The sequence below is a fragment of the Nomascus leucogenys genome, chromosome 13, assembly GCF_006542625.1.
Source record: "Nomascus leucogenys isolate Asia chromosome 13, Asia_NLE_v1, whole genome shotgun sequence".
Lineage (NCBI taxonomy): Eukaryota > Metazoa > Chordata > Mammalia > Primates > Hylobatidae > Nomascus > Nomascus leucogenys.
This window is the reverse complement of record NC_044393.1, coordinates 39,601,903-39,627,328: the sequence shown is the minus strand read 5'-3', so window position 1 is coordinate 39,627,328 and position 25,426 is coordinate 39,601,903. Positions and strand designations below refer to the sequence as shown.

The following is a 25,426-nucleotide window of genomic DNA, read 5'->3' as shown; positions in this document are numbered from 1 at the left end:
GGAACCCCAACCTGGTCTCCAGGTGAGAGCACTGAAATTGTTGGGTGAAAAACAGCCTCCTCCTGCGAGCCCTTCCCTTCGCTGCTCTAGATCTAGACATCAAGTTCAAGGATGTAAGACATGGCGGCTTGGCTGACTTTTCCCAGCACACAGGAATCTGCCTGCTTTGTCCAGCACCACAGCTGGAAGCTCAGGTCAGTTCCCCTGACATTTACTGAGATAAAAGTTGAACAAATAACGGCCCTGGCATTCAAGGATCATGGTCCAAGGGGTGCTGTTTACTTTGGCAGAAATCCCAGGGCAATGCCCTCTATCCAAGCTATGTTTCTGCACAGTCAGCCCATGTGACCGCCTGTGTGGGGAGGCCTCATTAGGGTATCCACTGACTCACACGGAAAAGCCTGGAAAGATAGTGAAACTGCTCACATGACTAAGAAACACAGACCAGTGCTACTCCCTGCCCCGCATGGTCAGCGGCCTGCCTGGCCTGCAGCCCAGCCCAGGGCAAAGGGAATGGCGGGGCACCCCATCGGGTTGGGGGTTCCTGGGGTACAGGGCACTGACTGGGAGGCACTGACCCTGTCCACGCCTCACCAGTGGGATCCAGTGCAGCCTGATGACTTCCTGGGATGGCCTCATGCCAAGGGGACACATCCAACACTGTCACCCTGGTCCTTCTGCAACATGGGGAGCCGGGGGGTGCTGGCAGCCTGAAGAGGGCTCTCGGCATTCAGCCGGGCTCCAGCCTCTCCTCCCCAGTCACCTGCATCCCTGCATCCTGAAACACTAGCTCCTTTTATCACTGCCTCCTCAAAGGCCATGGTAGCCTCCTGCACTCCCTACACCTGCACCCCCTACACCTGCACCTTACATGCCTGGCTGCTAAGGATCCCGCAGTTTGCTCCCTACACGTCCATCAATGCCCCCGGCCTTCCTGTTTCCTGAAGCACACGACACCCCCCTGTTCTAACTTCTCCCCTCTTTGCCTTCCTTCTTCCTTTCAGCCTGCCCATGTGAGGCAGTTTGGAAATGTCGCTTCAAATTTCTTTGACACTCTTCCCTTCAGGTCTGTGTCCCTTCTCCTTGAATCTGGTAGCCCTGTGACAGCTTTGATCAATAGAATGTGGTGGAAGGGATGCTTTGTGACTTTGAGGCTGGCCTGAACTCAGTGAGGAAATCCCAGCCCTGTTTTTGGGATCACGTGTCCTTAGGGCCCTAAGCCACCAGGTGAGACAGTTGACTATCTTGAGCCGCCATGCTGTAAGGAAGCCCAGCCACGCTGAGGCCTGCTGCAACCTCTCCGAGGCTGTCCTCAGCTGAGCTCCTCCAGCCCAGACGCATCAGTGACGCTTCATATGATTTCAGACCCAGCCTTCAAGTGTCCCAACAGAGGCCCCAGATGCAATGGAGTCCATCCTAAGTCTCTCACCTTCTCCAATCCTTCCTTGAGCACTGCAGCCCTGCTCCTTGGAGAAGCTCTGCAGCAGCGGTGTAAAAGCTTGTGCTGTGATCGTAAGGGCCTGGTGTGAACCTCAGCTCTTGACACCAAGCTCAGCAAGACCTCACTCCTGAGCCCCAAGCTGCTCTGAGAGGAGGGATGCTCGGATTATGCCAAGCCTGCTGCAAGGGTTAGCCGGGCTGCCAGCTTCACACCTAGGTAGTTCCTCAGAGCTCAGAGTCTGGCCACCACACTGATCCTCTCACACCCACCTCTCTGTGGGGCCCCTTTCTTCACTCTTGCAGGCATCATGTAAGTCAGCAGTCACTTCCACAGAGTCTTCTGTTTTTGCATTGTTTGCACAGGTGTTGGTCTTTTCTATCCAAAATACTCTAGGATTCATAATTAATATTTTTGTTTGCTTTTTAATGTCAAGGAAGTATTATAGGCAAACACAAGATAATTAAAATTAAAAAGAAGTCCTTCCCTCCCAGAGCCTTTGTTCCTCTCCCCAGGGGGATCCACTGGGAAGTTTTTTTGCCTAGCTTTCTGTCCCCATGACATACGTAATGCATGTCACTCCAGAAATGTGGTGAGGGAGCTGAAGTCTCAATCATGCCCCTGCATGTAGCTTCTCTTCCCAAAATGCCAGATCTTGCAGAGGGCACCACGGCAGCATGGACGGTCAGCCTCCCCTTGCACGCTGCACAGTGCTGTGAGGCTGCACGCTGTGATTTGCTTATGTGTACCAGCTGCTGGCCTTCTGGCTGCTATGTAAGGATCTGAGCTCCAGGACCAGGTATTACACTCCATTTGTGGGACAGATGAAACCCTGGTGGGTGCTGAGACTGTGCCTGCACAGCAGGTGAGAGGCTGTATCTAGCCCAGCGTGCCAGGAAGGAGGTGCAGGGGCAGTCTGAGGTGACGGGGCCAAGCAAGGCCCTCCTGCCTGAAACCACAGGGCCACACCTGCCAGCTGGGGTCACATCAGTACTTGCAGACCATGAAGTGTGACGAACCACGCTGCTCCCTCGGCCACGGGCCTCTGCCCTGGGGTCTGACCTTGGGAGGATGAGGACTGAGTGACGGCCTCACTGCTGTGATGACGACATTCTGACCACTCCTGGAGAAGGAAGAATCCAGCGGGACAAAACCCACCCCACGCGTTTCCCAGGAAATTAAACTTGTGGTTGTGTACTGCCCAGTGACCCAGCTCTTCAGCTTTCAAAGCTCTGGGCAAAGGCAGAGAGTACTGAATGCGAGGCTGAGGCTTTACCTTGTGCTTCGAATAATTCATTCTGAGCTTCTTTAGTGCTCTTGGCCTCTTCATCTGACTTGAGACTCTGTAGAAAGATGCAGAGAGAAGGCTGTGAGTTCCAGGGGACGCTGCTGGGGACGGAGCACCGGGAACAAATAGAGCAGGATGTTTCGGGAAGTGGGGGATGGCTGAGTATGGAGTCAATTCCTCCGAGGAAAAGCCCACCCCCACCTTGGGGCTGCCCTGCTTGCCAGCTAGCAGCCCCAGGTGAGCCCCGCCTAGCAGCAGCAAGGGGCTGGGCCGGCGAGACAGGGGACATGCCTTGTTCTGCACGCTCGGGGCTCCTCAATATAAACCCAGTTGTCAACAGTTGACACTGGAAATACAATCAAACACTCGTGTCATAGCAGCAGAGAAGCCTGTCCCTCTCTGCATGGTGATGGCTTCAGACCCAGCACTTGAAAGAAGCCAGCCCTGCAGCCACAGCCAATCTTTCAGTCTCAGGACACACTCGCCATACAAGGCTTGCAACATGCCTCTCTGCACCTTTCCCTCATCAACCATATCAGTTCAGCAAACAGTCGCAAGGTGAGAGCAGGTTTCTGTATCCCTCCAAGGGCTCCGTGATATCACAGCGCCTGGTAATCTACCTCACACCCCAGCAGCCTTTGCAAACCTGTACCCAAGACAAGAGCCCGGGCCATCAAGAAACACGCAACTTAAGTGAAAACCTTGTGCCGCAGTGACTGCATCAGCCAACTGGAATCAAAGTCTGCTTTTGTCCGGGTGTTGTGTGTCCCCACAACTGACTGTGGAATGGATGCCTGGTGACCAAGACTCTGTATGCTTCAAAGCTGGCACTGGCTCTGATCGGGGAGAATCTGTGAGTTGGTGATAAATACGCAACCCCATTTTTTAATGAGTTCAACTCCACTGACAACCCTAAAGGCAGCTTTCCCTGTATTCAGGTTTTGGGAATCAAAGATGATTTAAACAGAATGGCACCAATGATGATCCACCACAAGGAGGAGATTCACTATCTCTCCATCCTTGAGGTCCAAATTTTTAAAAAAGAACAAAAAAGGAATGTTCTGGATTTACTGGCATCGCCTAGATGTCACATGCCCCTGAGAAAAAAGACTCTAAGATTTAAATATATTTTGGTTGTTTTCCCTCTTTGCCTCCACAAATGTTGAAAACAAACGGTAAACAAGTCCACTTGGGGGCCCGACCTGTCTAAGGATGTGCTCCTGATCGAGACCCACCTGGCAGAAGCTGACAGCACAGAGAGCAGGAACCAGGAACCTTTTGGAATCCTTGAAAATGGTTCGACCCAATCCATGATTAACTTACAAGCTGTGGACCTGCCCCACGGACATATTTCTTAACATGAAGCCCCACGAGACTCTGGTAGCCATCTCCTGGGCCCATCCCCCTCTCCTTGGGTGATCCCTGCATCCCAGGCACCTGTAGCAAATGACCCAGGGAGCCTGGGGGACAGGCAGGCAACTTCCAAGGCTCCAGGACGCATTGGCTCATATAGGCCAGTTGTAAGTGCTGGGCCTCAGTATAACTAAGTGTTCAAGATAGGTAGGGCTGGGAGTTGACACACTCACACTCCTAACCTCGAGGCTGTTTCAAAAAGGCATCTTCCCTTTTCTACTCTTAGCACATTGACCCTTCACTCCCATGAAGCCATAAACATTGCCTTCTAGAGTTGGTGGTGGTATCGGGGAAAGAGAGATATTGTATACAAAGGATTCATGATAGTGAGTTCTCATGAGACCTGGTTGTTTAAAAGTGTGTAGCACCTCCCCCTCCTCTCTATTCCTCCTTCTCCAGTCATGTAAGACATGCCTGCTTCCCCTTCGCCTTCCGCCATGATTGTGAGTTTCCTGAGGCATCCCCAGCCACGCCTCCTGTACAGTCTGAGGAAATTCTCTATTGCACTAATTCAGGAGAGAACCCTGTGTCCAGGACTGTCCTGAAGACAACCAGACCCAATTTAAATGAAATGGCACTCCCCAAAGTGACCAAGCTTCTGGCGACTCAGGGTGCCTGAGAGGGCGACTGCCCTCCCCATATCTTGTGATTATGTGCTACAAACAGGGATGAAGGGAAGCATTTGTTATTCCCAACACTGGGCAGCTGGGGTGGGAGAGGGGCCTGACCCACCTCCACACTCTCCAGAGACGCTGAGCGCCAGAGGTGACTTTTCAGGCTGGCCTGGGTTTGCTGCTCGGGCACGTGTCTGGCTTCTGTGGCAGCATCACATAGCTCAGGCCGGCTCCGACGGCCATACCACTTAGAACCATTCACATACTTTGGAGGGATGGCACTGGAGGCACCTGGAAAGAAAACAGGAAATTTGGTGGGGGTCCTTTATAGGAGTTCTGGGCCCATGCAGGCCAGCAGGTACCCTCTGAGAAGGTGCACACTCAGCACCCAGTGCGCCTCTCAAACATGTACTGCTCTGCACACAGCAGCATCTGGAAAGACATGAGACAGTGAACAATGGCAATTCTATGACCTTGGGTGGGAGACTGAGAAGGCAAGGGTGGGGAGAGGAGGACTTTCCCCTAAACTCTGTATGCTATTTACACTTCTTCAAGCATATTTGCTTTTATGTAATGAAAAACTAATACAAAATCTAGCTATCTATGCTAAGGAGCAATAAAACCTCCAATAATCCAAGAACATATAGCTGATGATCACCTGACTCTCAGTACCCTGAGTGAACACGCTAAATGTCAAGTGACATTCCAGGCAGCTGACAATAACACAGGGTGACCAGAATATCTCTCACCCCACTGGGACAGAGTCATCATGTGCCTTATTAACAATCATCCCAAGACAGCAGGCACCATCAAGGACTGGCCTAGCACACTCTCACCAGAACGGTCTGAGCGTATGGGAAGTTAATATGGTTTGGCTCTGTGTCCCCACACAAATCTCATGTCAAATTGTAATCCTCAGTATTGGAGGAGGGGCCTGGTGGGAGGTGATTGGATCATGCAGGTGGATTTCCCAATTGCTGTTCTCATCATACTGAGTTCTCATGAGATCTGGTTGTTTAAAAGTGTGTAGCACCTCCCCCTGCTCTCTCTTCCTCCTTCTCCAGTCATGTAAGACATGCCTGCTTCCCCTTCGCCTTCCGTCATGATTCTGAGTTTCCTGAGGCATCCCCAGCCATGCCTCCTGTACAGTCTGAGGAACTGTGAGTCAATTAAAACTCTTCTTTAAAAATAAATTACCCAGTCTCAGGTGGTTCCTCACAGCAATGTGAAAACAGACTAATACAGAAAATTGGCACCAGGAGTGGAGTATTGCTACACAGATACATGAAAATGTGGAAGCAGCTTTGGAATTGGATAACAGGCAGAAGTTCAGACAGTTTGGAGGGCTCAGAAGAAGATAGGAAGATGTGGGAAAGTTTGTAACCTTCTAGAGACTTGTTAAACTGATGTGACCAAAATGCTAATAGTGATATGGACAATGAAGTCCAGACTGCAGTGGTCTCAAATGGAGATAAGGAGCATATTGGGAACTGAAAAAAGGTCACACTTGCTACGCTTTAGCAAAGAGCCTGGTGGCATTTTGCCTTTACCCTAGAGATCTGTGCAACTTTGAACTTGAGAGAAATGATTTAGAGTATCTGATGGAAGAAATTTCTAAGCAGCAAGGCATTCAAGATGTGCCCTGGCTGCTTCTAACAGCATATGCTTATATTCATGAGCAAAGAGATGATCTGAAACTAAAACTTATATTTAAAAGGGAAGCAAAGTGTGAAAGTTTGGAAAATTTGCAGCCTAGCCATGTGGTAGAGAAGAAAAATCCATTTTCAGGGGAGGAAGGAACTCAAGTCAACTGCAGAAATTTGTGATAGTAAAGAGGAGCCAGATGTTAATATCTAAGACAATGGAGGAAATGCCTGCAAGGCATTTCAGAGAGCTTCATGGCATCCCCTGCCATCACCAGCTCACAGGCCAAGGAGGAAAGAATGGTTTCATGGGCTGGAGATAGAGAGCCACTGCCCTGTACAACTTTGGGACACTGCTCCCTACATCCCAGCTGCTCCAGCTCCAGCCATGGCTAAAATGGGCCAAAAATATCTCAGGCTGCTGTTCCAGAGGGTGCAAGCCATAAGCCTTGGTGGCTTCCATGTTGTGTTGAGCCTACAGGTGGACAGAGGGCAAGAGTTGAGGCTTGGGAGCTTCCACTTAGATTTCAGAGGATATATGAAGACATCTGATGTCCAGGCAGAAGTCTACTGCAGGGACAGAGCCCTCATGGAGAAGCTCTATTAGGGCAGTGTAGAGGGGAAATATGGGGTTGGAGCCCACACAGAGTCCCCACTGGGCACTGCCTAGTGGAGCTGTGAGAAAAGGGTCACTGTCCTCCAGACCCTAGAATGGTAGATCCACTGATAGCTTGCACTGTGCACCTGGAAAAACCACAGGCACTCAACATCAGCCCATGAAAGCAACCACAGGGCCTGTACCCTGCAGAGACACAGGATGGGAGCCCACCCCTTGCATCGGTGTGGCCTGAATGTAAGACATGGAGTCAAAGGAGATTATTTTAGAGCTTTAATATTTAATGACTGCCCTGCTGGGTTTCAGACTTGCATGGGGCCTGTAGCCCCTTTGTTTTGGCCAATTTCTCCCTCTTGGAACAGGAACATTTACCCAATACCTGTATCCCCATTGTATCTTGGAAGTACCTATCTAGTTTTTTATTCTACAGGCTCATAGGCGGAAAGGACTTGCCTTGTCTCAGATGAGACTTTGGACTTGGGCTTTTGAATTAATGCTGGAACAAGTTAAGACTCTGGGAGACTTGTTAGAAGGCATGATTGTGTTTTGACATGTGAGAAGGACATGCATGAGATTTTGGGGGGGTGTGCAGGGTGAAATGATATGGTTTGGCTGTGTGTCCCCACCCAAATCTCATGTTGAATTTAATTCCCAATGTTGGAGGAAGGGTCTGGTGGGAGGTGATTGAATCATGGGGGCAGAACTTCCCTCTTGCTGTTTTTGTGATAGTGAGTGCGTTCTCTCATGAGATCTGTTTTTTTTTAATTGTTGTTTGTTTGTTTGTTTTTGTTTTGTTTTGTTTTGAGACAGTCTCGCTCTGTCACCCAGGCTGGAATGCGGTGGTGCAATCTCAGCTCACTGCAAGCTCCACCTCCGGGGTTCACGCCATTCTCCTGCCTCAGCCTCCCAAGTGGCTGGGACAACAGGCACCTGCCACCATGCCCGGCTAATTTTTTTTGTATTTTTTTTTAGTAGAGACGGGGTTTCACTGTGTTAGCCGGGATGGTCTTGATCTCCTGACCTTGTAAGCTGCCCACCTCGGCCTCCCAAAGCGCTGGGATTACAGACGTAAGCCACCACACCCAGCCCAAGAGCTGGTTGTTTAAAAGTGTGTAGCACCTCCCGCTTCACTCTCTTCCTCCTGCTCTGCCATGTGAAGACGTGCCTGCTTCCCCTTTGCCTTCCACCATGATTGTTCCTGAGGCCTCCCCGGCCATGGTTTCTGTACAGCCTGCAGAACTGTGAGTCAGTTAAGCCTCTTCTTCATGAATTACCCAGTCTCAGGTAGTTTCTTATAGCAATATGAGAACAAACTAATACAGAAGTGTTGATAAGGAATAGGACCATTTAGTTGAGGAACACTTTTAAATTCTAATTGGAAAAGAAAGAAAAAGAAAAAGAAAGAAAAAATAGAATTGAAACAGGTGAGAAAAAGCACAAGTTCTGAACAGCTTGTTGTTTCTTTGGAAGCACTGACAACATGTCCCACAGGTTGAGACAGTTTTAAGCTTAGATGCGCCCACCATGCACCAAGGAGAAGGACCTTCTGTGTTCTCCAGCACAGATGGGAAAACACAACATCAGGGGACCAGGCTGTCACCTCCTCAAGGTGCTTTGATATCTTTGATCACCCTCCAAGCTCCTGTGCCTTAGGGAGAGTAGGGAGCCCTTTCACATCTTAAAGAAGGAAAGTGTGAATTGGAGCAACTTATACCTCACACAGGTCATGCATATGGCTAGTGGGGGCTGACTCTGAACCCAGGGCTTCTTCTCCCACCCCAGGGCTCCTTACCAGCACCTCTGCAACCAGCAAGAGGAAGTGGGAAGGGGCAACCACCAGCACACAGCAGAAGGAGTGGGGTCTGGCAACAGTGCACACACAAGGGCCCAGGACTTCAAGCTGGAGAACCGGGACCCAAATCCTGGCCATCGCTTACTAACTGTGGAATGGTGAATGAATCTCTTCTCACCTGGGGCCTCAGTTTCCTCATCTGAATAACAGGTATGGTAAGTAATGCCACAGGATTTCTATGAGGGTTAAATGGACTCTTTGTAAACGTACACAAAGCTCAATGCCATATGCTCACACAGAAAACCTCTGTGTGAGCCTGGTCCCTTCTGCTTTCCCGTCCTCTGCCCCAAACCCTGTGACAGCCTTGTCTACTGCCACACACCCCTCCTGCCCAGGACATCCTGCTGTGAGACACGAGGGAAGTGCTCCCTATGTGACACACTAAATAATACCACAAACACAACACCCCTGCAAAAGGGAAAGAGCCACACCCATTTCACACCCTCCTGACATGGGGCCATCTGCAACCAAGAAGCAGGCCGCCACCAACTCACCACTCCAGGCCTGGGCAGCCGTCCCTCTGACCTTGCCCACAGCCTGTTACTATCCCGGCACCTTGAGGCTGGAACCAAGGCCAGGTGGCTTTCTCCAAGGATGCCACTTCCACTTAGGGACATAGCCTGTGTCCCAGCAGCCCTGTCCCTGTAACAGGATTCTGATCAGTCACATTAGCACAGGGCAGTGTCATCATCCACGGCAGGCACAGCGCGAGTTATTATATGACACCATTTCACAAATAAACCAAGGAAGAAAAAACATCAAGTGTTTTTTCCAAGTCTATATACCTTGGGGGTGACAGAAAGTAAGGTAGAATTCAGTTTTCAGAACTGCTGGATTCTTTCATTAGAATATTACACTCCAAAAGTTAACAAACAAATAATGAAAAGAAAATATGGAGGAAATCCTCTTACCTGATTCCAAAGAACTACTGTCTTCATCTGAGGGGCGAACACCAGCATTTGAAGACAACACAGCCACAAAACCTTCCTTAAATTCCTCAAAGTTAACCTGGGTGAATTGAAGGTGAGAGAGGACAATGTCGCTTTCAACAGATCACACACCTCATAAGCGACTCTTTTGGATTTTCTCTCAGATAGAAACATATTATTACTGCCTTTTAGAATGAGAACATTCATGTTTTCAAATATTTACTTAAGATTTTTAAAAACAGAAGAGCATGATAAGGAAAGTAGAAGTGAACCATAATCCTACCATCAAATAAACACTATCAACAATTTTATAAATCAAACAACATAATTAGGAAAGAGGGATCTGATGACCATGAAACGTTACACATAAGGTGAACGCCCATGGCATCCCCAACGCCGCCAGCACTGCAGAAGGCCTCTCCATCACGACCCTTTCCCCTACATCTCCTGAACCCTACCCTGACTTTTATGGTCACAGCTTCCTCGCTTTTCTAGACCTCATTTGCATGCATGCATGCCTAAAGCTTAGTTTCATTTGGCTTCTCTGTGTCCTCAGAAGCTTTGCTATAGTACCCACCTGAGGAGGGGATTGCTGGGCCATAGAATGTGTCCTAATGGCACATTCCCTTGGTAAACTGAACCTTTTATTATAACAAAATGCTCACACTCTTTAATTCAGTAAAGCTTTTCACCTTAAAGTCCATTTTCTCTTTTAACAAGAAATGCCCGGCTAATGCTAGCTTTCTTTTGGTCAATATTTATATGATATTATCTTTTTATTGAACTTTTAATTCCAATTTTTAATATCCTTATGTTTTAAATATGTCTCTTATGAACAGTAACAGTTGGATTTTGTCCAATCTGACAAACTTTATCGTTTAACTTAAATATGTAATCTAATTACATTTAATGTGATTACTGATTTACTGGATTTAAACTGACTATTTTTCTTTCTGCTTTCAATTTGACTTGCTTGTTTTTCTCTCCCCTCCCCCATCCTGCCTTTGGATTTACTATTTTAGGATTTCACTTTTCTCTTACTAATTTAGACGCTATGGCCAGGCATGGTGGCTCATGTCTGTAATCCTAGCACTTTGGGAGGCCGAGGCAGGTGGATCACTTGAGGTCAGGAGTTCAAGACCAGCCTGGCCAATATGGTGAAATCCCATCTCTACTAAAAATACAAACATTAGCCGGGCATGCTGGCATGTGCCTGTAGTCCCAGCTACTCGGGAGGCTGAGGCAGAAGAATCACTTGAACCCAGGAGGCAGAGGTTGCAGTGAGCCGAGATAGCACCATTGTACTCCAGCCTGGGCAACAGAGCAAGATTCTGTCTCAAAAAAAAAAAAAAAGAAAAAGAAAAAAGGAAGTTATATAGTCTATTTCCACTTTTCTACTGATTACCCTAAAATTACAACATCCATTCTTAGTTTACCAAAGTTGACTATTAATAATACTTTTACCCTCTTCTATGACAATACAAAGCCAATGAAATATATTAGCTCCAGTTACCACACTCCTGACTTCAATGCCTTTGTTATCATGTATTTTATTTCTATATGTTTTGTTTTTTTTTTTTTTTTTGTGCTAGCCCGTTTATTTTATTTTTTATTATACTTTAGGTTTTAGGGTACGTGTGCACAATGTGCAGGTTTGTTACATATGTATCCATGTGCCATGTTGATTTCCTGCACCCATTAACTCGTCATTTAGCATTAGGTATATCTCCTAATGCTGTCCCTCCCCCCTCCCCCCACCCCACAACAGTCCCCGGAATGTGATGTTCCCCTTCCTGTGTCCATGAGTTCTCATTGTTCAATTCCCACCTATGAGTGAGAACATGCAGTGTTTGGTTTTTTGTCCTTGTGATAGTTTACTGAGAATGATGTTTTCCAGTTTCATCCATGTCCCTACAAAGGACATGAACTCATCATTTTTTATGGCTGCATAGTATTCCATGGTGTATATGTGCCACATTTTCTTAATCCAGTCTATCGTTGTTGGACATTTGGGTTGGTTCCAACTCTTTGCTATTGTGAGTAGTGCCGCAATAAACATACGTGTGCATGTGTCTTTATAGCAGCATGATTTATAGTCCTTTGGGTATATACCCAGTAATGGGATGGCTGGGTCAAATGGTATTCCTAGTTTTAGATCCCTGAGGAATCGCCACACTGACTTCCACAATGGTTGAACTAGTTTACAGTCCCACCAACAGTGTAAAAGTGTTCCTATGGTACTGGTACCACAACAGAGATATAGATCAATGGAACAGAACAGAGCCCTCAGAAATGATGCTGCATATCTGCAACTATCTGATCTTTGACAAACCTGACAAAAACAAGAAATGGGGAAAGGATTCCCTATTTAATAAATGGTGCTGGGAAAACTGGCTGGCCATATGTAGAAAGCTGAAACTGGATCCCTTCCTTACACCTTATACAAAAATTAATTCAAGATGGATTAAAGACTTAAATGTTAGACCTAAAACCATTAAAATCCTACAAGAAAACCTAGGCAATACCATTCAGGACATAGGCGTGGGCAAGGACTTCATGTCTAAAACACCAAAAGCAATGGCAACAAAAGCCAAAATTGACAAATGGGATCTAATTAAACTAAAGAGCTTCTGCACAGCAAAAGAAACTACCATCAGAGTGAACAGGCAACCTACAGAATGGGAGAAAATTTTTGCAACCTACTCATCTGACAAAGGGCTAATATCCAGAATCTACAATGAACTCAAACAAATTTACAAGAAAAAAACAACCCCATCAAAAAGTGGGCAAAGGACATGAACAGACACTTCTCAAAAGAAGACATATATGCAGCCAAAAAACACATGAAGAAATGCTCATCATCACTGGCCATCAGAGAAATGCAAATCAAAACCACAGTGAGATACCATCTCACACCAGTTAGAATGGCCATTATTAAAAAAGCAGGAAACAACAGGTGCTGGAGAGGATGTGGAGAAATATTTCTATATGTTTTAAACCCTCACAAAATACTATTTTTGGTTTTGTATAATGTTCATTTTAGAATTATCCACATAGTTATTCTGTTTTTCATTTCTTCTTGCAATTCTGACTTTCCATCTGGAATAATTTTCCAACTATTTAAAATACATCCTTTAGAACTTTGTTTTTCTTGGCTCACGCTTGTAATCCCAGCACTTTGGTAGGCCGAGGTGGGCGGATCACGAGGTCAGGAGATCGAGACCACAGTGAAACCCCATCTCTACTAAAAATACAAAAAAAAATTAGCCGGGCGTGGTGGCGGGCGCCTGTAGTCCCAGCTACTCGGAGAGGCTGAGGCAGGAGAATGGCGTGAACCCGGGAGGCGGAGCTTGCAGTGAGCCGAGATCGTGCCACTGCACTCCAGCCTGGGAGACAGAGCGAGACTCCGTCTCAAAAAAAAAAAAAAAAAAAAAAAAAGAACTTTGTTTTTCTTGAATATGCCAGTGCCAAATTTTTTGTCTAACATGTTCTTATTTTACATTAATTCTTTTTTTAACAAACAAATCATTTATAACTTATAAATTATCCTTTTAGAATAGTGGAAATGACTCTGCTGTACATTTAAACAGAATGGATGAACAAATTGATACAGACATAGTCATACAATGAAATACCTGACAATGAGAAAGAACAAACCACTAACAGACACAGTAACACGAATGTATCTCAGAGACATACTATGGAGTAAAGAAGCCAGAGAATGGCCGGGTGCGGTGGCTCATGCCTGTAATCCCAGCACTTCGGGAGGCAGAGGCAGGGTGATTGCTTGAGCTCAGGAATTGGAAACCAGCCTGGGCAACATGGTGAAAAAAAAATACAATAATTAGCCGGGCATGGTGGCACGTGCCTGTAGACCCAGCTACTTGGGGGGCTGAGGCAGAAGGATTGCTTGAGCCCAGGAGGTCGAGGCTACAGTGAGCCAAGATCATGCCTGGGTGACAAAGTGAGACCCTGTCTCAAAAGAAAAGCCAGAGAGTATGTACTGAGTATGTGCTGTATTAAAATACAGAATTTATATAAAATTCAGAAACAGGAAAAAAAAATCTATGGTGTTGGTGTCCAGACAGTGGTTAACCTTTGGTAGCAGAGGAACCAAAAAGAGACATGATGAGGGATAAGGGTGTGATAGTTACACAGATGTGCTCAGTTTGGAATATTCACTGACCTGTACACTTGGACACATGGCTCTTTTCTCTAGGTACGCTTCAGTGAAAGTCACACAGAAAGAAATCAACAGAAGGGCTATTAGGTGAGTCAAAATACCACTATTAAGTGTTGAAGAAGAAGGTTTGGGGCCATAGGTCCAAGCATGCTTCCAAAATCTGGCCAAGAATTTGCATAAGCACATCTCTGTTGCTGCCAATGAATGCAAAATGTTGCTGTTTCTTTGCAGACACCTCTGCCTGGGACACATGTGTATTACTATCTGACATTAAATTATACATGAATTTGCTTATTTTCTGCCCCCCAGTTAAAATGTGAGCTCACTTTTGGCATACAGTAGGGGCTCAACAAATATTTATTGGGTGTCTTTGCTTCTATATCCTTTCGCTGCTAAGCAGAACTCTCCTTCTTACAGAGGCATTCTTTCACCTTTATTCTTAAAGGATATTTTTACTCGGTATGAAATTCAGGTTGGCAGTTATTTTCTTCTAGCATATTGGAGATATCTTTCCACTGTCTTCTGACTTCTACTGTTGCATTACAGAAAGCAACGGTCAATCTAACTATGGCTCACTTTTAGGATATGTCTTTTCTCTAGCTTCCCTTTTAAAATTATTAAACTTTTCATCTTGAGATCATTATAGATCCATATGCAGTTGTAAGAAAAATACAAAGAGATCCTGTGTACCCACTTCTGGCTGTTTTTAAGATACTCTCTGGCTTTGTTTTCCTTCAGTTTCACATAATATGCCAGGTATAGATGTCTCTTTATCCTGCTTGGAATTCCATGGGCTTTTGGAATCCCAAGAAGTATGTTTCTGTCCTGAAAATGTTTTAGCTATTACTTCTTCACATAATGCCCCTCCAGCATTCACTTGTTTCCTCCCGGGACTCCAGTTAAAGGGATGCTGGACTTTCTCACTCCATAAAAAGAGGTATCACCTCTTTTTATATCTTCATGCTGCATTCTGGATGACTCCAGTTAATGAATGGTCTCTTCAGCTGTGTCTAATCTGCTGTTAAATGCTTCTATTTAGTTTTAAATTTTGGTGATCATACTTTTCAGTTCTAGACATTTTTTTGGTTCATTGTTCAGATTTGTTACTTCACTTTTCAGCGTTCTTTTAGATATTTTTTAAGCTTTAAAAAATCTCTAATATAGTAAACATAGTTGTTTTATATTTTGTGTCTAACAATTCTAATATCTCACATATTTGCGGGTGTGCTTCCATTGTCAATTGTTTTTGCTGGTTCTTGTTCATCTGTCTTGTTTGTTTGCCCAGTTATCCTTTATCGTATGCTGGTCATTGTATTTAGCTATTATTTAGGAATAATTTCAGATTTGGGATGATGGCACTTTTATTGTTTGCTTTGGCTAGGTGCCTATCCATGTAGTGCCAGTAATCTACGTGCAGGATTTGAGATTATCTAGTGTACTGAGGGATATAAGACCAGACCACAAAGCAGTATAATGACTGTCTGCAATTCATCTTTACCCTACAAGTCTTACACTTCAGGATTCTTCCTTAACTTTGGGGTTGGTTTGTCAACCCTGGGTTTCTACCTTGAATGACTCCGGGTTTTGACATATGTTTCTGGGGCTCTTTGAGGCCCCCAAGGCCACAGATCAATTTCTCAGTTGCTTACTTAAAATCACAAAATATTCTCAGGGAAAATGGGGCTTTTGTGTGCTAAGCTTACCTCTCTAGGTACTTAATTTACTACATTTTTTGTTTGTTTGTTTCTGAGACAAGATCTCACTCTATCACCCAGGCTGGAGGGCAACGGCAGGATCACAGCTCACTGCAGCCTCCATCTCCCAAGCTCAAGTGATCCTCCACCTTGGCCTCCTAAGTAGGTGGATCTACAAGTGTGTACCACCACCCCCAGCTAATTGTTTTTTATTTTTAGTAGAGACAAGGTCTGGCTATGTTGCCCAGACTGGTCTTGAACTCCTGAGCTCAAGTGATTCTCCTGCCTTGGCCTCCCAAAGTACTGGGATTACAGACCTGAGCCACCATGCCCAGCCTATCACAGATTTTTTGACTGGCAATTTCTCACTGATTTATTTGCTCTTTACTGTTTTCAAAATATTTGTTTTTATTATTTTGTTCAGTTTTTCTAGTAGCCCTCCTTGAAAGCTTGGCCTGAGTTAGCTCACTTGCCATTAGCAGAACACCTGAACTACTTCTTCCCTTTTTTAGGGCTGCAAAAGATTTCAACAAATGGAGCTACCAGGATTATTTATTATTAATTTTTGCACACAAAACAATAAACATTTTCTAAAAATACATACAAACAAAAAGATGTGTATCAAACATATTAGGAAGGTTGCACATGGGAAGACGGGGAATAGAAATGGGGAGTGGGAATTAAAGAAAATAAATGAGAGAGGGACTTTATATGGATCAGTGATAATAACTCAATCCTCTATTTGACAAAGAAGGAGAAGGAAGAGGAAGAAAAAGAAAGTGGGATAAAGGATCAGAAAGGGAGGAAAATAGAAAAAATTAGAGTATGACTCCAGGGTAGACCTGTTTTGTTGTCACTGGGTTGGTTGGTTGGTCTGTTGTATTTTTCATATGTTTCGCCATGTTGGCCAGGCTGGTCTCAAACTCCTAGCCTGAAGTGATCAACCCGCCTCAGCCTCCCAGAGTGCTGGGACCACAGGCATGAGCCACCACGTCCAGCCCCAACATTGCTTCTGGCCTCTGTGGTAGACCTCCCAGACGGGGCGGCCGGGCAGAGGCGCTCCTCACTTCTTCCCAGACGGGGCGGCCGGGCAGAGGCGCTCCTCGCTTCTTCCCAGATGGGGCGGCTGGGCAGAGGCGCTCCTCACTTCTTCCCAGACGGGGCGGCGGGCAGAGGCACTCCTCACTTCCCAGACGGGGCGGCCCGGCAGACGTGCTCACTTCCCAGATGATGGGTGGCCGGGCAGAGGTGCTCCTCACTTCCCAGACGATGGGTGGCCGGGCAGAGGCGCTCCTCACTTCCCAGACGATGGGTGGCCGGGCAGAGGCGCTCCTCACTTCCCAGACGGGGCGGCCGGTCAGAGGCGCTCCTCACTTCTTCCCAGACGGGGAGGCCTGGCAGAGGCGCTCCTCACTTCCCAGACGGGGCGGCCGGGCAGAGGCGCTCCTCACTTCCCAGACGATGGGTGGCTGAGCAGAGGCGCTCCTCACTTCCCAGACGGGGCGGCCGGGCAGAGGCGCTCCTCACTTCTTCCCAGACGGGGCGGCCGGGCAGAGGCGCTCCTCACTTCCCAGACGGGGCGGCCGGGCAGAGGCGCTCCTCACTTCCCAGACGATGGGTGGCCGGGCAGAGGCGCTGCTCACTTCCCAGACGATGGGTGGCCGGGCAGAGGCGCTCCTCACTTCCCAGACGGGGCGGCTGGGCAGAGACGCTCCCCACCTCCCAGACGGGGCGGCGGCCGGGCAGGGGCTGCAATCCCAGCACCCTGGGAGGCCAAGGCAGGCGGCTGGGAGGCGGAGGCTGCAGCGAGCCAAGACCACGCCACCGCACTCCAGCCCGGGCAACACTGAGCACCGAGTGAGCGAGACTCCGTCTGCAGTCCCAGCACCTCGGGAGGCCGAGGCGGGCAGAGCACTCGGGGTCAGGAGCTGGAGACCAGCCTGACCAACATGGCGAAACCGCGCCTCCAGCCAGAGGAGAAAAAGCAGGCAGCGGTGGTGGCGCGCGCTGGCAATCCCAGGCAGCCGGCAGGGCGGGGCAGGAGAATCACGCGCGCCGGAGGCAGGGAGTCTGCAGTGAGCCAACTAGATTCCAGCCTGGGCCACAGAGGGAAGAAAAGGATGGAAGGGAGGGAGGGAGGGAAGAAAAGGATGGAAGGGAGGGAGGGAGGGAAGAAAAGGATGGAAGGGAGGGAGGGAGGGAAGAAAAGGATGGAAGGGAGGGAGGGAGGGAGAGAGGGAAGGGAAGGAAGGAAGGAAGGAAGGAAGGAAGGAAGGAAGGAAGGAAGGAAGGAAGGAAGGAAGGAAGAGCTACCAGGATTATTTAACCAATCCCATACTGAAAAAGCTGTTTCCACATTTTTCCTGTCTGAATCAATGCTAGAATGCATATCTTGAATGCATGTCCTTTCACATGAAGATAGAAACTGTGAGTCTTTCCTCTTTGCATCCCTAGCATCTGGTGTTGCCTAGCACATAATAAGTCCCCCAAAAATAGCTGTCAAATACTAAACAAATGATGAAATTGCAATTTCCCTCGTTTTAATCACAGATTCTTTTGTGTTGTTGGTAATAATTACCAGCTGACTTTCTTCCACCCATCGAAGAGCAGTGGGATCAGATGGCCCAGTCTGGTGCCATTTTCAGTCTGATACCATCTTGACCACACTTGTCTGTTTTCTTGTGTCCTTCTTTACAGCTCACAAAAGGCGAGCGGCAACCCCTTATATTCAGGTATTTTACCAATAAGATACAACATCCCATCTCTGCATGATCTCAGACTCATTCATCACAAAGAGGCTGGAATGTGTGATCTAGAGGTACTTTCAACTTCAAATTACAATTGTCCCTCAGTATCCCTGGGGGATTGGTTCCGGGACCCTTGGCAGATACCAAACTCCACAGATGCTCAAGTCCCTTGTATAAAATGTAGTATTTGCATATAACCTATGCACATCCTCCTGTATGTTTTAAATTAGCTCTAGATTACTTATAATAGCCAATACAATGTAAATACTATGTAAATAGTTGTTAGGCTGCACTGTTTAGGAAATAGTGAGAAGAAAAAGGTCTGTACCTGTTCAATACAGATGTGACCATCCTTTTTTTTCTGAATATATATATAAGAGAGAATATATATATATGAGACAGGGTCTCATGCTGTTGCCCAGGCTGGAGTGCAGTGACACAATCACACCTCACTATAGCCTCAAACTCCTGGGCTCAAGCAATCCTCCCAGCTCAGCCTCACAAGTAGCTGGAATTACAGGTGCGGCCACCACACCCAGCTACCTTTAAGATTTTTCTGTAGAGATGAGGTCTCACTCTGTTGCCCAGGCTAATGTTGAACTCTTAGACTTAAGCAATCCTCTCACATTGGCCTCCCAAAGTGCTGGGATTACACGTGTGAGCCACTGCACCTGGCCAGTTTCATTTTTATGAGATTTCTGTATTAGTAACATTTATATAATGTCATATATGATAGTTACTACAAGACTGGATATGTAGTATTTGTTTGTTTGTTTGTTTGTTTTTTGAGATGGAGTCTTGCTCTGTTGCCCAGGCTGGAGTGCAATGGCATGATCTTGGCTCACCGCAACCTCCACCTCCTGGGTTCAAGTGATTCTCCTGCCTCAGCCACCTGAATAGCTGGGATTACAGGTGCGTGCCATCAGGCCCGGCTAACTTTGTATTTTTATTAGAGACAGGGTTTCACCACATTGGTCAGTCTGGTCTCCACCTCCCGAACTCGTGATCCGCCTGCCTTGGCCTCCCAAAGTGCTGGGACTACAGGTGTGAGCCATTGCACCTGACCTTTTCGGTATTTGAACCGAAAAGCCAATCCATTCCCCTGGATAAAGGGTTTATCTTGGTTTTCTTTGAAACTCCCTGAAATCTCTACCATTGGGTTTCTTGTAGAAAAACTGGGACACCTATATGGATATTTCTGGCTGGATACCGCTTCCCTTAAATCTTTGTATGATGTTCCACCTACAGGGGCTGTGGGAGCTCTGCCCTGTCTGTGGGACGAAGCAGAGAAGCAAGCAGAGCCTGAAAAGAAAAATGGTCCACCATGACCAACCATCTCCGAGGAGACAGGATGAAGCGACAGGCAGGGAGAGGTGAATGCTAGGCATCTGCAGCACCGGCAGGGCGCTCTCGAAATGTTACAGAGAGAAGAGAAAGGATAACGTCAGAGCAGAGTCGACAGCACTAGTGCAAACAAAGTGACTTCTTAGTTTATCTAACATCTGACTTGCTTTCTGGGAAGCATGGCTGTAGGAGCGGATGGAGCTGGGACAGACAGAAGGACGATGGCTGGACACGCATGGTTATCCCAGGGGGAGCTGAGTCAGAAAGGGCCCGGCTCCTGCCACTGCTTGTGGTACCCAACTTTCTTCTCATCCCCTCCCCACAAACATATGAGAAGCCTCAGGCCTCCTGAAAGGAAATTCCGCCTCAGACGAGCCACTTTTCAGGGCGCGTGTGACAGGGTTCCAGTCAGAAATCTCATGTAACCCAAGAGAATTTTTCTCCTTGCTGATGCTCTAATACCAATCATGGTTATTCTATCAGAATTGGATGTTTGTCTTGTATCATTCCTGTAAATATAAAATGAAGAAAGCCTTGGGAATGACATGGCTTATTCAATCAGCAGAGCCTGCAGTCTGAACGTGGACCCAAAGTTACTCTTCCGGTTTTGAATTTTCCAAAGTTTGATTTCCAAATTCTTGATTTTTCAAAAATATCAATTCAGCAAGATACAGACCCAAATTAAAAAATATATATATTATATATATTTATATATATAACATATATATAATATATATTTTTATATATAATATATATGTATTTTATATATAAATATATATATATTTATATATATATATGTGTGTGTACATATATATATACACACACACACACACACACACACATATAAAAAACTGGACCATCTGTCTGTATTGCTTAAATAACCAGAGCATTGATTGTTCATAAATGTGCCTTTTGCTCATCTATGTCCCAAACACACTTCCAGGTGATATCAAGAAAGGCTAGATCATTATCTATCAATAACACATTTGCCTTCTTAAGCGCATTGAAAAAGGCAGGAATAGAAACCAAAGTCAGAGAAAGGGCATGAGTTTGCCTGAAGGAGAGTTCCTTATGAGGGAGGCACAGTGCCCTGCTGACAGAGCAGGTGAGGCTTCTTTGAGGAACTAACAAGAGGTCGGATTCACCCAGACTCTCTACTGGCCAGCAGTGAGTGGTTCTTTTCTTCATTTGTTTTGGCCCAAGGGCCAGTTCAGGAAAATTTACTGGCTGGGTTTCTTTTCCCCCATTCAAAATAAAAATACTGGCTGGGTGTGGTGGCTCATACTTGTAATCATAGCACTTTGGGAGGCCAAGGCAGGTGGATCACTAGAGCTCAGGCGTTCAAGACCAGCCTGGGTAACATGGCAAAACCCCATCTCTGCAAAAAAAATACAAAAATTAGCTGGGTGTGGTGGTGCAGGCCTGTAGTCCCAGCTACTTGGGGGACTGAGGCGGGAGGATCGCTTGAGTCTGGGAGGTGAAGGTTGCAGTGAGCCGAGATGGCTCCACTACACTCCAGCCTGGATGACAAAGTGAGACTGTCTCAAAAAAACAAACGAAAAGAAAATACTTAGTCTTGTGGAAAAAATATTACTCATTCAAAGTTAAGATGACCAACAAGATAAGGCACTGCTGTTAGCAGTAACATCCAGGCACGTTTGAGAAGTAGGAACGGGGAGGTGCTTTTTAGTGTTTGGATCATGAAAGCAGGTTGCAGTCTAGGACCGAGATCCCCATTCTAGATGATCTTGACCTTCTGATAGAAAAGAACCCTCCAATTTCACATTTTCTATCTGGCCTCGTTGAAATTATGGGATACTTTTGGACATGAGTATCCTTCGTTCTTTCAACAGTAGCTTGCAATTGTTTTGTCCAACTCCTAGATGGACTTCAAACTGTGAAATTGTGTAAGACAATCTGCCTTCAAGGGATTGTGACACTCTCTCTGGTTACCAGTGTGAGCTGCTCACAGGTCCAACCCATGTGGTCTTTGTGAACCACACACCACTGGCCTATACCAAACCCCTTCCCCATTCTGCACCTGTGACAAACCACTAAAATATCTTTCTGGAAAAACAAAACCAAACCTCTGGAAGTTACCACATTAAAAACAAGTAATCTTAAGAAACCACTTTCTACACTGTAGAATTTCCATGGAGGGAAAAACTAGGACACTGTTCCATTTGCTAATAACTTTCCTTTGACACTTGTATTCTTATTCAGCTGATATTTACCAAATGCCCATAAAAGCCAACTATAGACCCCTGTGCTTTCCTTTATGACAATGAAGTCCAACACTCACCCTGGCGAAATGGTCGTTTCCGAGAAGCGTCTGCAGGAGGATGGGCAGTTGCTGCTCCAGGTGAAGCTTAAGGCAGAGCTGGGTCAGCTCCTGGCGGTCCAGAAAGCCAGTCCCTGTGGTGTCGCAGCTGCTGTAGACTTCCCTGAGCTGCGAGACATAGTGGTTCTCTTCTTCACCCATCCCATAGCAGGCTGGCAGTGTGCAAGGGGAGAAGAAAACATCAGGATGCTTTGCTACCTCCCCTCCCATTGCCACACTGCCGCTGAGCACCGAGCTACATGGTCCAAGCAGGCGCAGGAGCTGCCATGTGGGGAAGGCACCAGGGACCCTTGCAGGGCCAAGCACACAGTGGGAGGACTCAGCTCCACCCTTGCAGGAGAGGCCAGAGCAGGTTAACAGGGGGTGAGGATAAATAGTCCTTCAGTCGTCAGTCGCAAGAACCAGAATTTCTTTGTTGTATGAAAAATATCCATTAGGCCAGGTATGGTGACTCACGCTTGTAATCCCAACACTTTGGGAGACAAAGGCGGGAAGACTGCTTGAACCCAGGAGTTCAAGGCTGCAGAGGGCCTTGACAGTGCCACTGTTCTCCAGCCTGGGCAGCAGAGTGAAACTCTATCTCAAAAAGGAAACTATTCTAGAATAATTAGAAAATAGAGATACGTAGTATAAAGAAAACTAAAACCATCAAAAATTCCACTACCATATAAAAACAATACTATAAATATTTTGACCAGCATACAATCTAATTTTTTTTTTTTTGGGAGACAGGGTCTTGCTCTACTGCCCAGGCTGGAGTGCAGTGGCGCAATCTCAGCTCACTGCAACCTCTGCCTCCTGGGTTCAAGTGATTCTCCTGCCACAGCCTCACAAGTAGCTGGGACTACAGGTACACGCCACCACTCCCAGCTAATTTTCGTATTTTTAGTAGAGACGAGGTTTCACCATGTTGGACAGGCTGGTCTTGAACTCTTGACCTCAAGTGATCGCCTGCCTTGGCCTCTCAAAGTGCTGGGATTACAGGTGTGAACCACCGCATGCAGCCCAGATTAATTTTTCTGTATACATGTACATAGTTTTTTTCCTTACAAGGTTTTCTTTTTTTTTCAAATAATAGGTAGTAAAAATTTTACTAAATTGTACTAAATAAAAGTGCTTACAATAAGAAAAAAAGAGGCCGGGCGCGGTGGCTCACGCCTGTAATCCCAGCACTTTGGGAGGCCGAGGTGGGCGGATCACGAGGTCAGGAGATCGAGACCATCCTGGCTAACACAGTGAAACCCTGTCTCTACTAAAAATACAAAAAATTAGCCGGGCGAGGTGGCGGGTGCCTGTAGTCCCAGCTACTCGGGAGGCTGAGGCAGGAGAATGGTGTGAACCCCAGGGGGCGGAGCCTGCAGTGAGCCAAGATCGTGCCACTGCACTCCAGCCTGGGTGACAGCGAGACTCTGTCTCAAAAAAAAAAAAAGGAAACTCCAATAAAAATATACAGGGGATGTTAATAAATCACAAGAGAGAGATATATATAAAATTAATAATCATCTAAAAATGCTCAAATTAAAACCAAGATATGCTATTTGTAACTGTCAAATTATCAAGACTAAAAATCCTGGATGCCTGTTGTAAGCAGGGGATCTCGTCCACTGCTGGAGAAAGGAATTGGCAAACATTTCTGGGGGGTACTTTGTCTGTATATCACAAATACTTAAAATATTAACTGGCCTAGTATCTACTTACATGAAATTCCTCATATTTAAGAAAACAGAGCTACAGACAAAAATATAAGTTCATCAGAATATTATTTATATAAGGACAGGAAAGAAAATAACCTAAAATATCCAACAGAAGAACAGTTTGTCAAATTATTGTGTATTTATATGACAGAATATTAAATAGTCTTGAAATTCACATTTATTTATTTTTGATTGTTTAGAGACAGGGTCTCACTCTATCACCCAGCCTGAAGTGCAGTGGCACAATCATAGCTCACTGTAACCTTGAATTCCTGGGCTCAAGAGATCCTCTTGCCTCAGCCTCTCAAGTAGCTGGGACTATGGATGCATACCACCGTGCCCAGGTAATTTATTTAAAACTTTTTACCAAGATAGGAGTCTCACTATGTTACCCAGGCTGGTCTCAAACTCCTGGACTCAAGTGATCTCCTGCTGTGGCCTCCCAAAGTGCTGGGATTACAAGGTGTAAGCCACTGCACCCAGCCAAAATCACATTTCTGAAAAATATTTAATAGCATGGGCAGTGTAGAAGAATAAAAACTTTAAAATAATAATAATAACTAATATACTTACTGGTCACTTTACATATAATAATTCATTTATGCCTTATAACAATACTACCAAGAAGCTTCTGCAACTTTCTGGAGGAAAATATATTTAAAAAAAGGGAAAAAAAGAAACAAATACATCAAAATGGTAAGAAATGCTTTCATGGTATTACACATTTATATTTCCTATTTTATATATTTTTATATCTCTCAAAAATTTTAGAACAAGTAGAACACTTTTGTAACTAGAAAATGTTACTAAAACAAAAAACATTAAGGTCCTAAAGATATTCAGATAAACCACATAAAACCACCAATATTAGGCCATCATTCTGACCCACAAAAAGGCAATTTCATATGGTTCAGTCTATAAGGTAGACACAAGAACTAAGTAACAATTCTAAAAAAGAGAAAATATAAGGAAACAACAACATGAAAAGTCAATCAACCTCATTCATAATCAAGTAATTCGTAAACATGAAACAATGAAGCAACATCTCTTTCCAGCAAGGCACAGCACAGTAAATGCCAGTTCTATATAGATGTCGCTTTAAGGTGGCGGGTGGCGTTTACTTGCCATCATCCACATGGGGTAGGGAAGTCGGAGTCAGAAGAAGAATGTATGAGGGGCTGAAAATCTGTTCAGATCAACTCCCCAGTGGAAAATGTGCATGCTCCTCATCTTACTCAGGAAAACAATATAATCAGTGATATAAAAATTAATGTCGGCCAGGTATGGTGGTGTGAGCCTGTAGTCTCAGCTTCTCAGGAGGCTGAGGCAGGAGGATAACTCGAGCCCAGGATTCAAGGCTACAGTGAGCCATGATCACACCACTGCACTCTAGCCTGGGTGACAGAGCAAGATCTTGTCTCTTAAAAAAAAAAAAATTAAGTAGAATCTTCATGGTGACATTAAACTGATTGTAGAAGGTGAACACATCTGACTTTTTAATTAAAGACCTGTTGATAAGCTGTAAAAACAGCCAGTATCTACACTGAGAAGGAACAAACCGGTTCATAGTCTCAGATGGCATGCAGGTGAAAATGATGATCTGCTCAGCATCTGCAAGGGCCTGCCCTAT

At 45.9% G+C, this 25,426-nt stretch overlaps 1 protein-coding gene across 2 annotated transcripts in view; it reads right to left on the bottom strand.

The window, feature by feature from the left end:
- NINL (ninein like) overlaps positions 1-25,426 on the bottom strand; it is a 142,838-nt gene that overhangs the window by 56,693 nt on the left and 60,719 nt on the right. For both annotated transcript variants that reach the window (XM_030826006.1, XM_030826007.1), the window contains exons 2-5: positions 22,064-22,254; positions 9,776-9,872; positions 4,872-5,044; positions 2,715-2,781 (exon numbers count right to left, since the gene is read on the bottom strand). In XM_030826006.1, coding sequence (XP_030681866.1) covers positions 2,715-2,781; positions 4,872-5,044; positions 9,776-9,872; positions 22,064-22,243 — 517 coding nt within the window. In that variant the 5' untranslated portion in view covers positions 22,244-22,254. The remainder of the gene's footprint in view (positions 1-2,714; positions 2,782-4,871; positions 5,045-9,775; positions 9,873-22,063; positions 22,255-25,426) is intronic.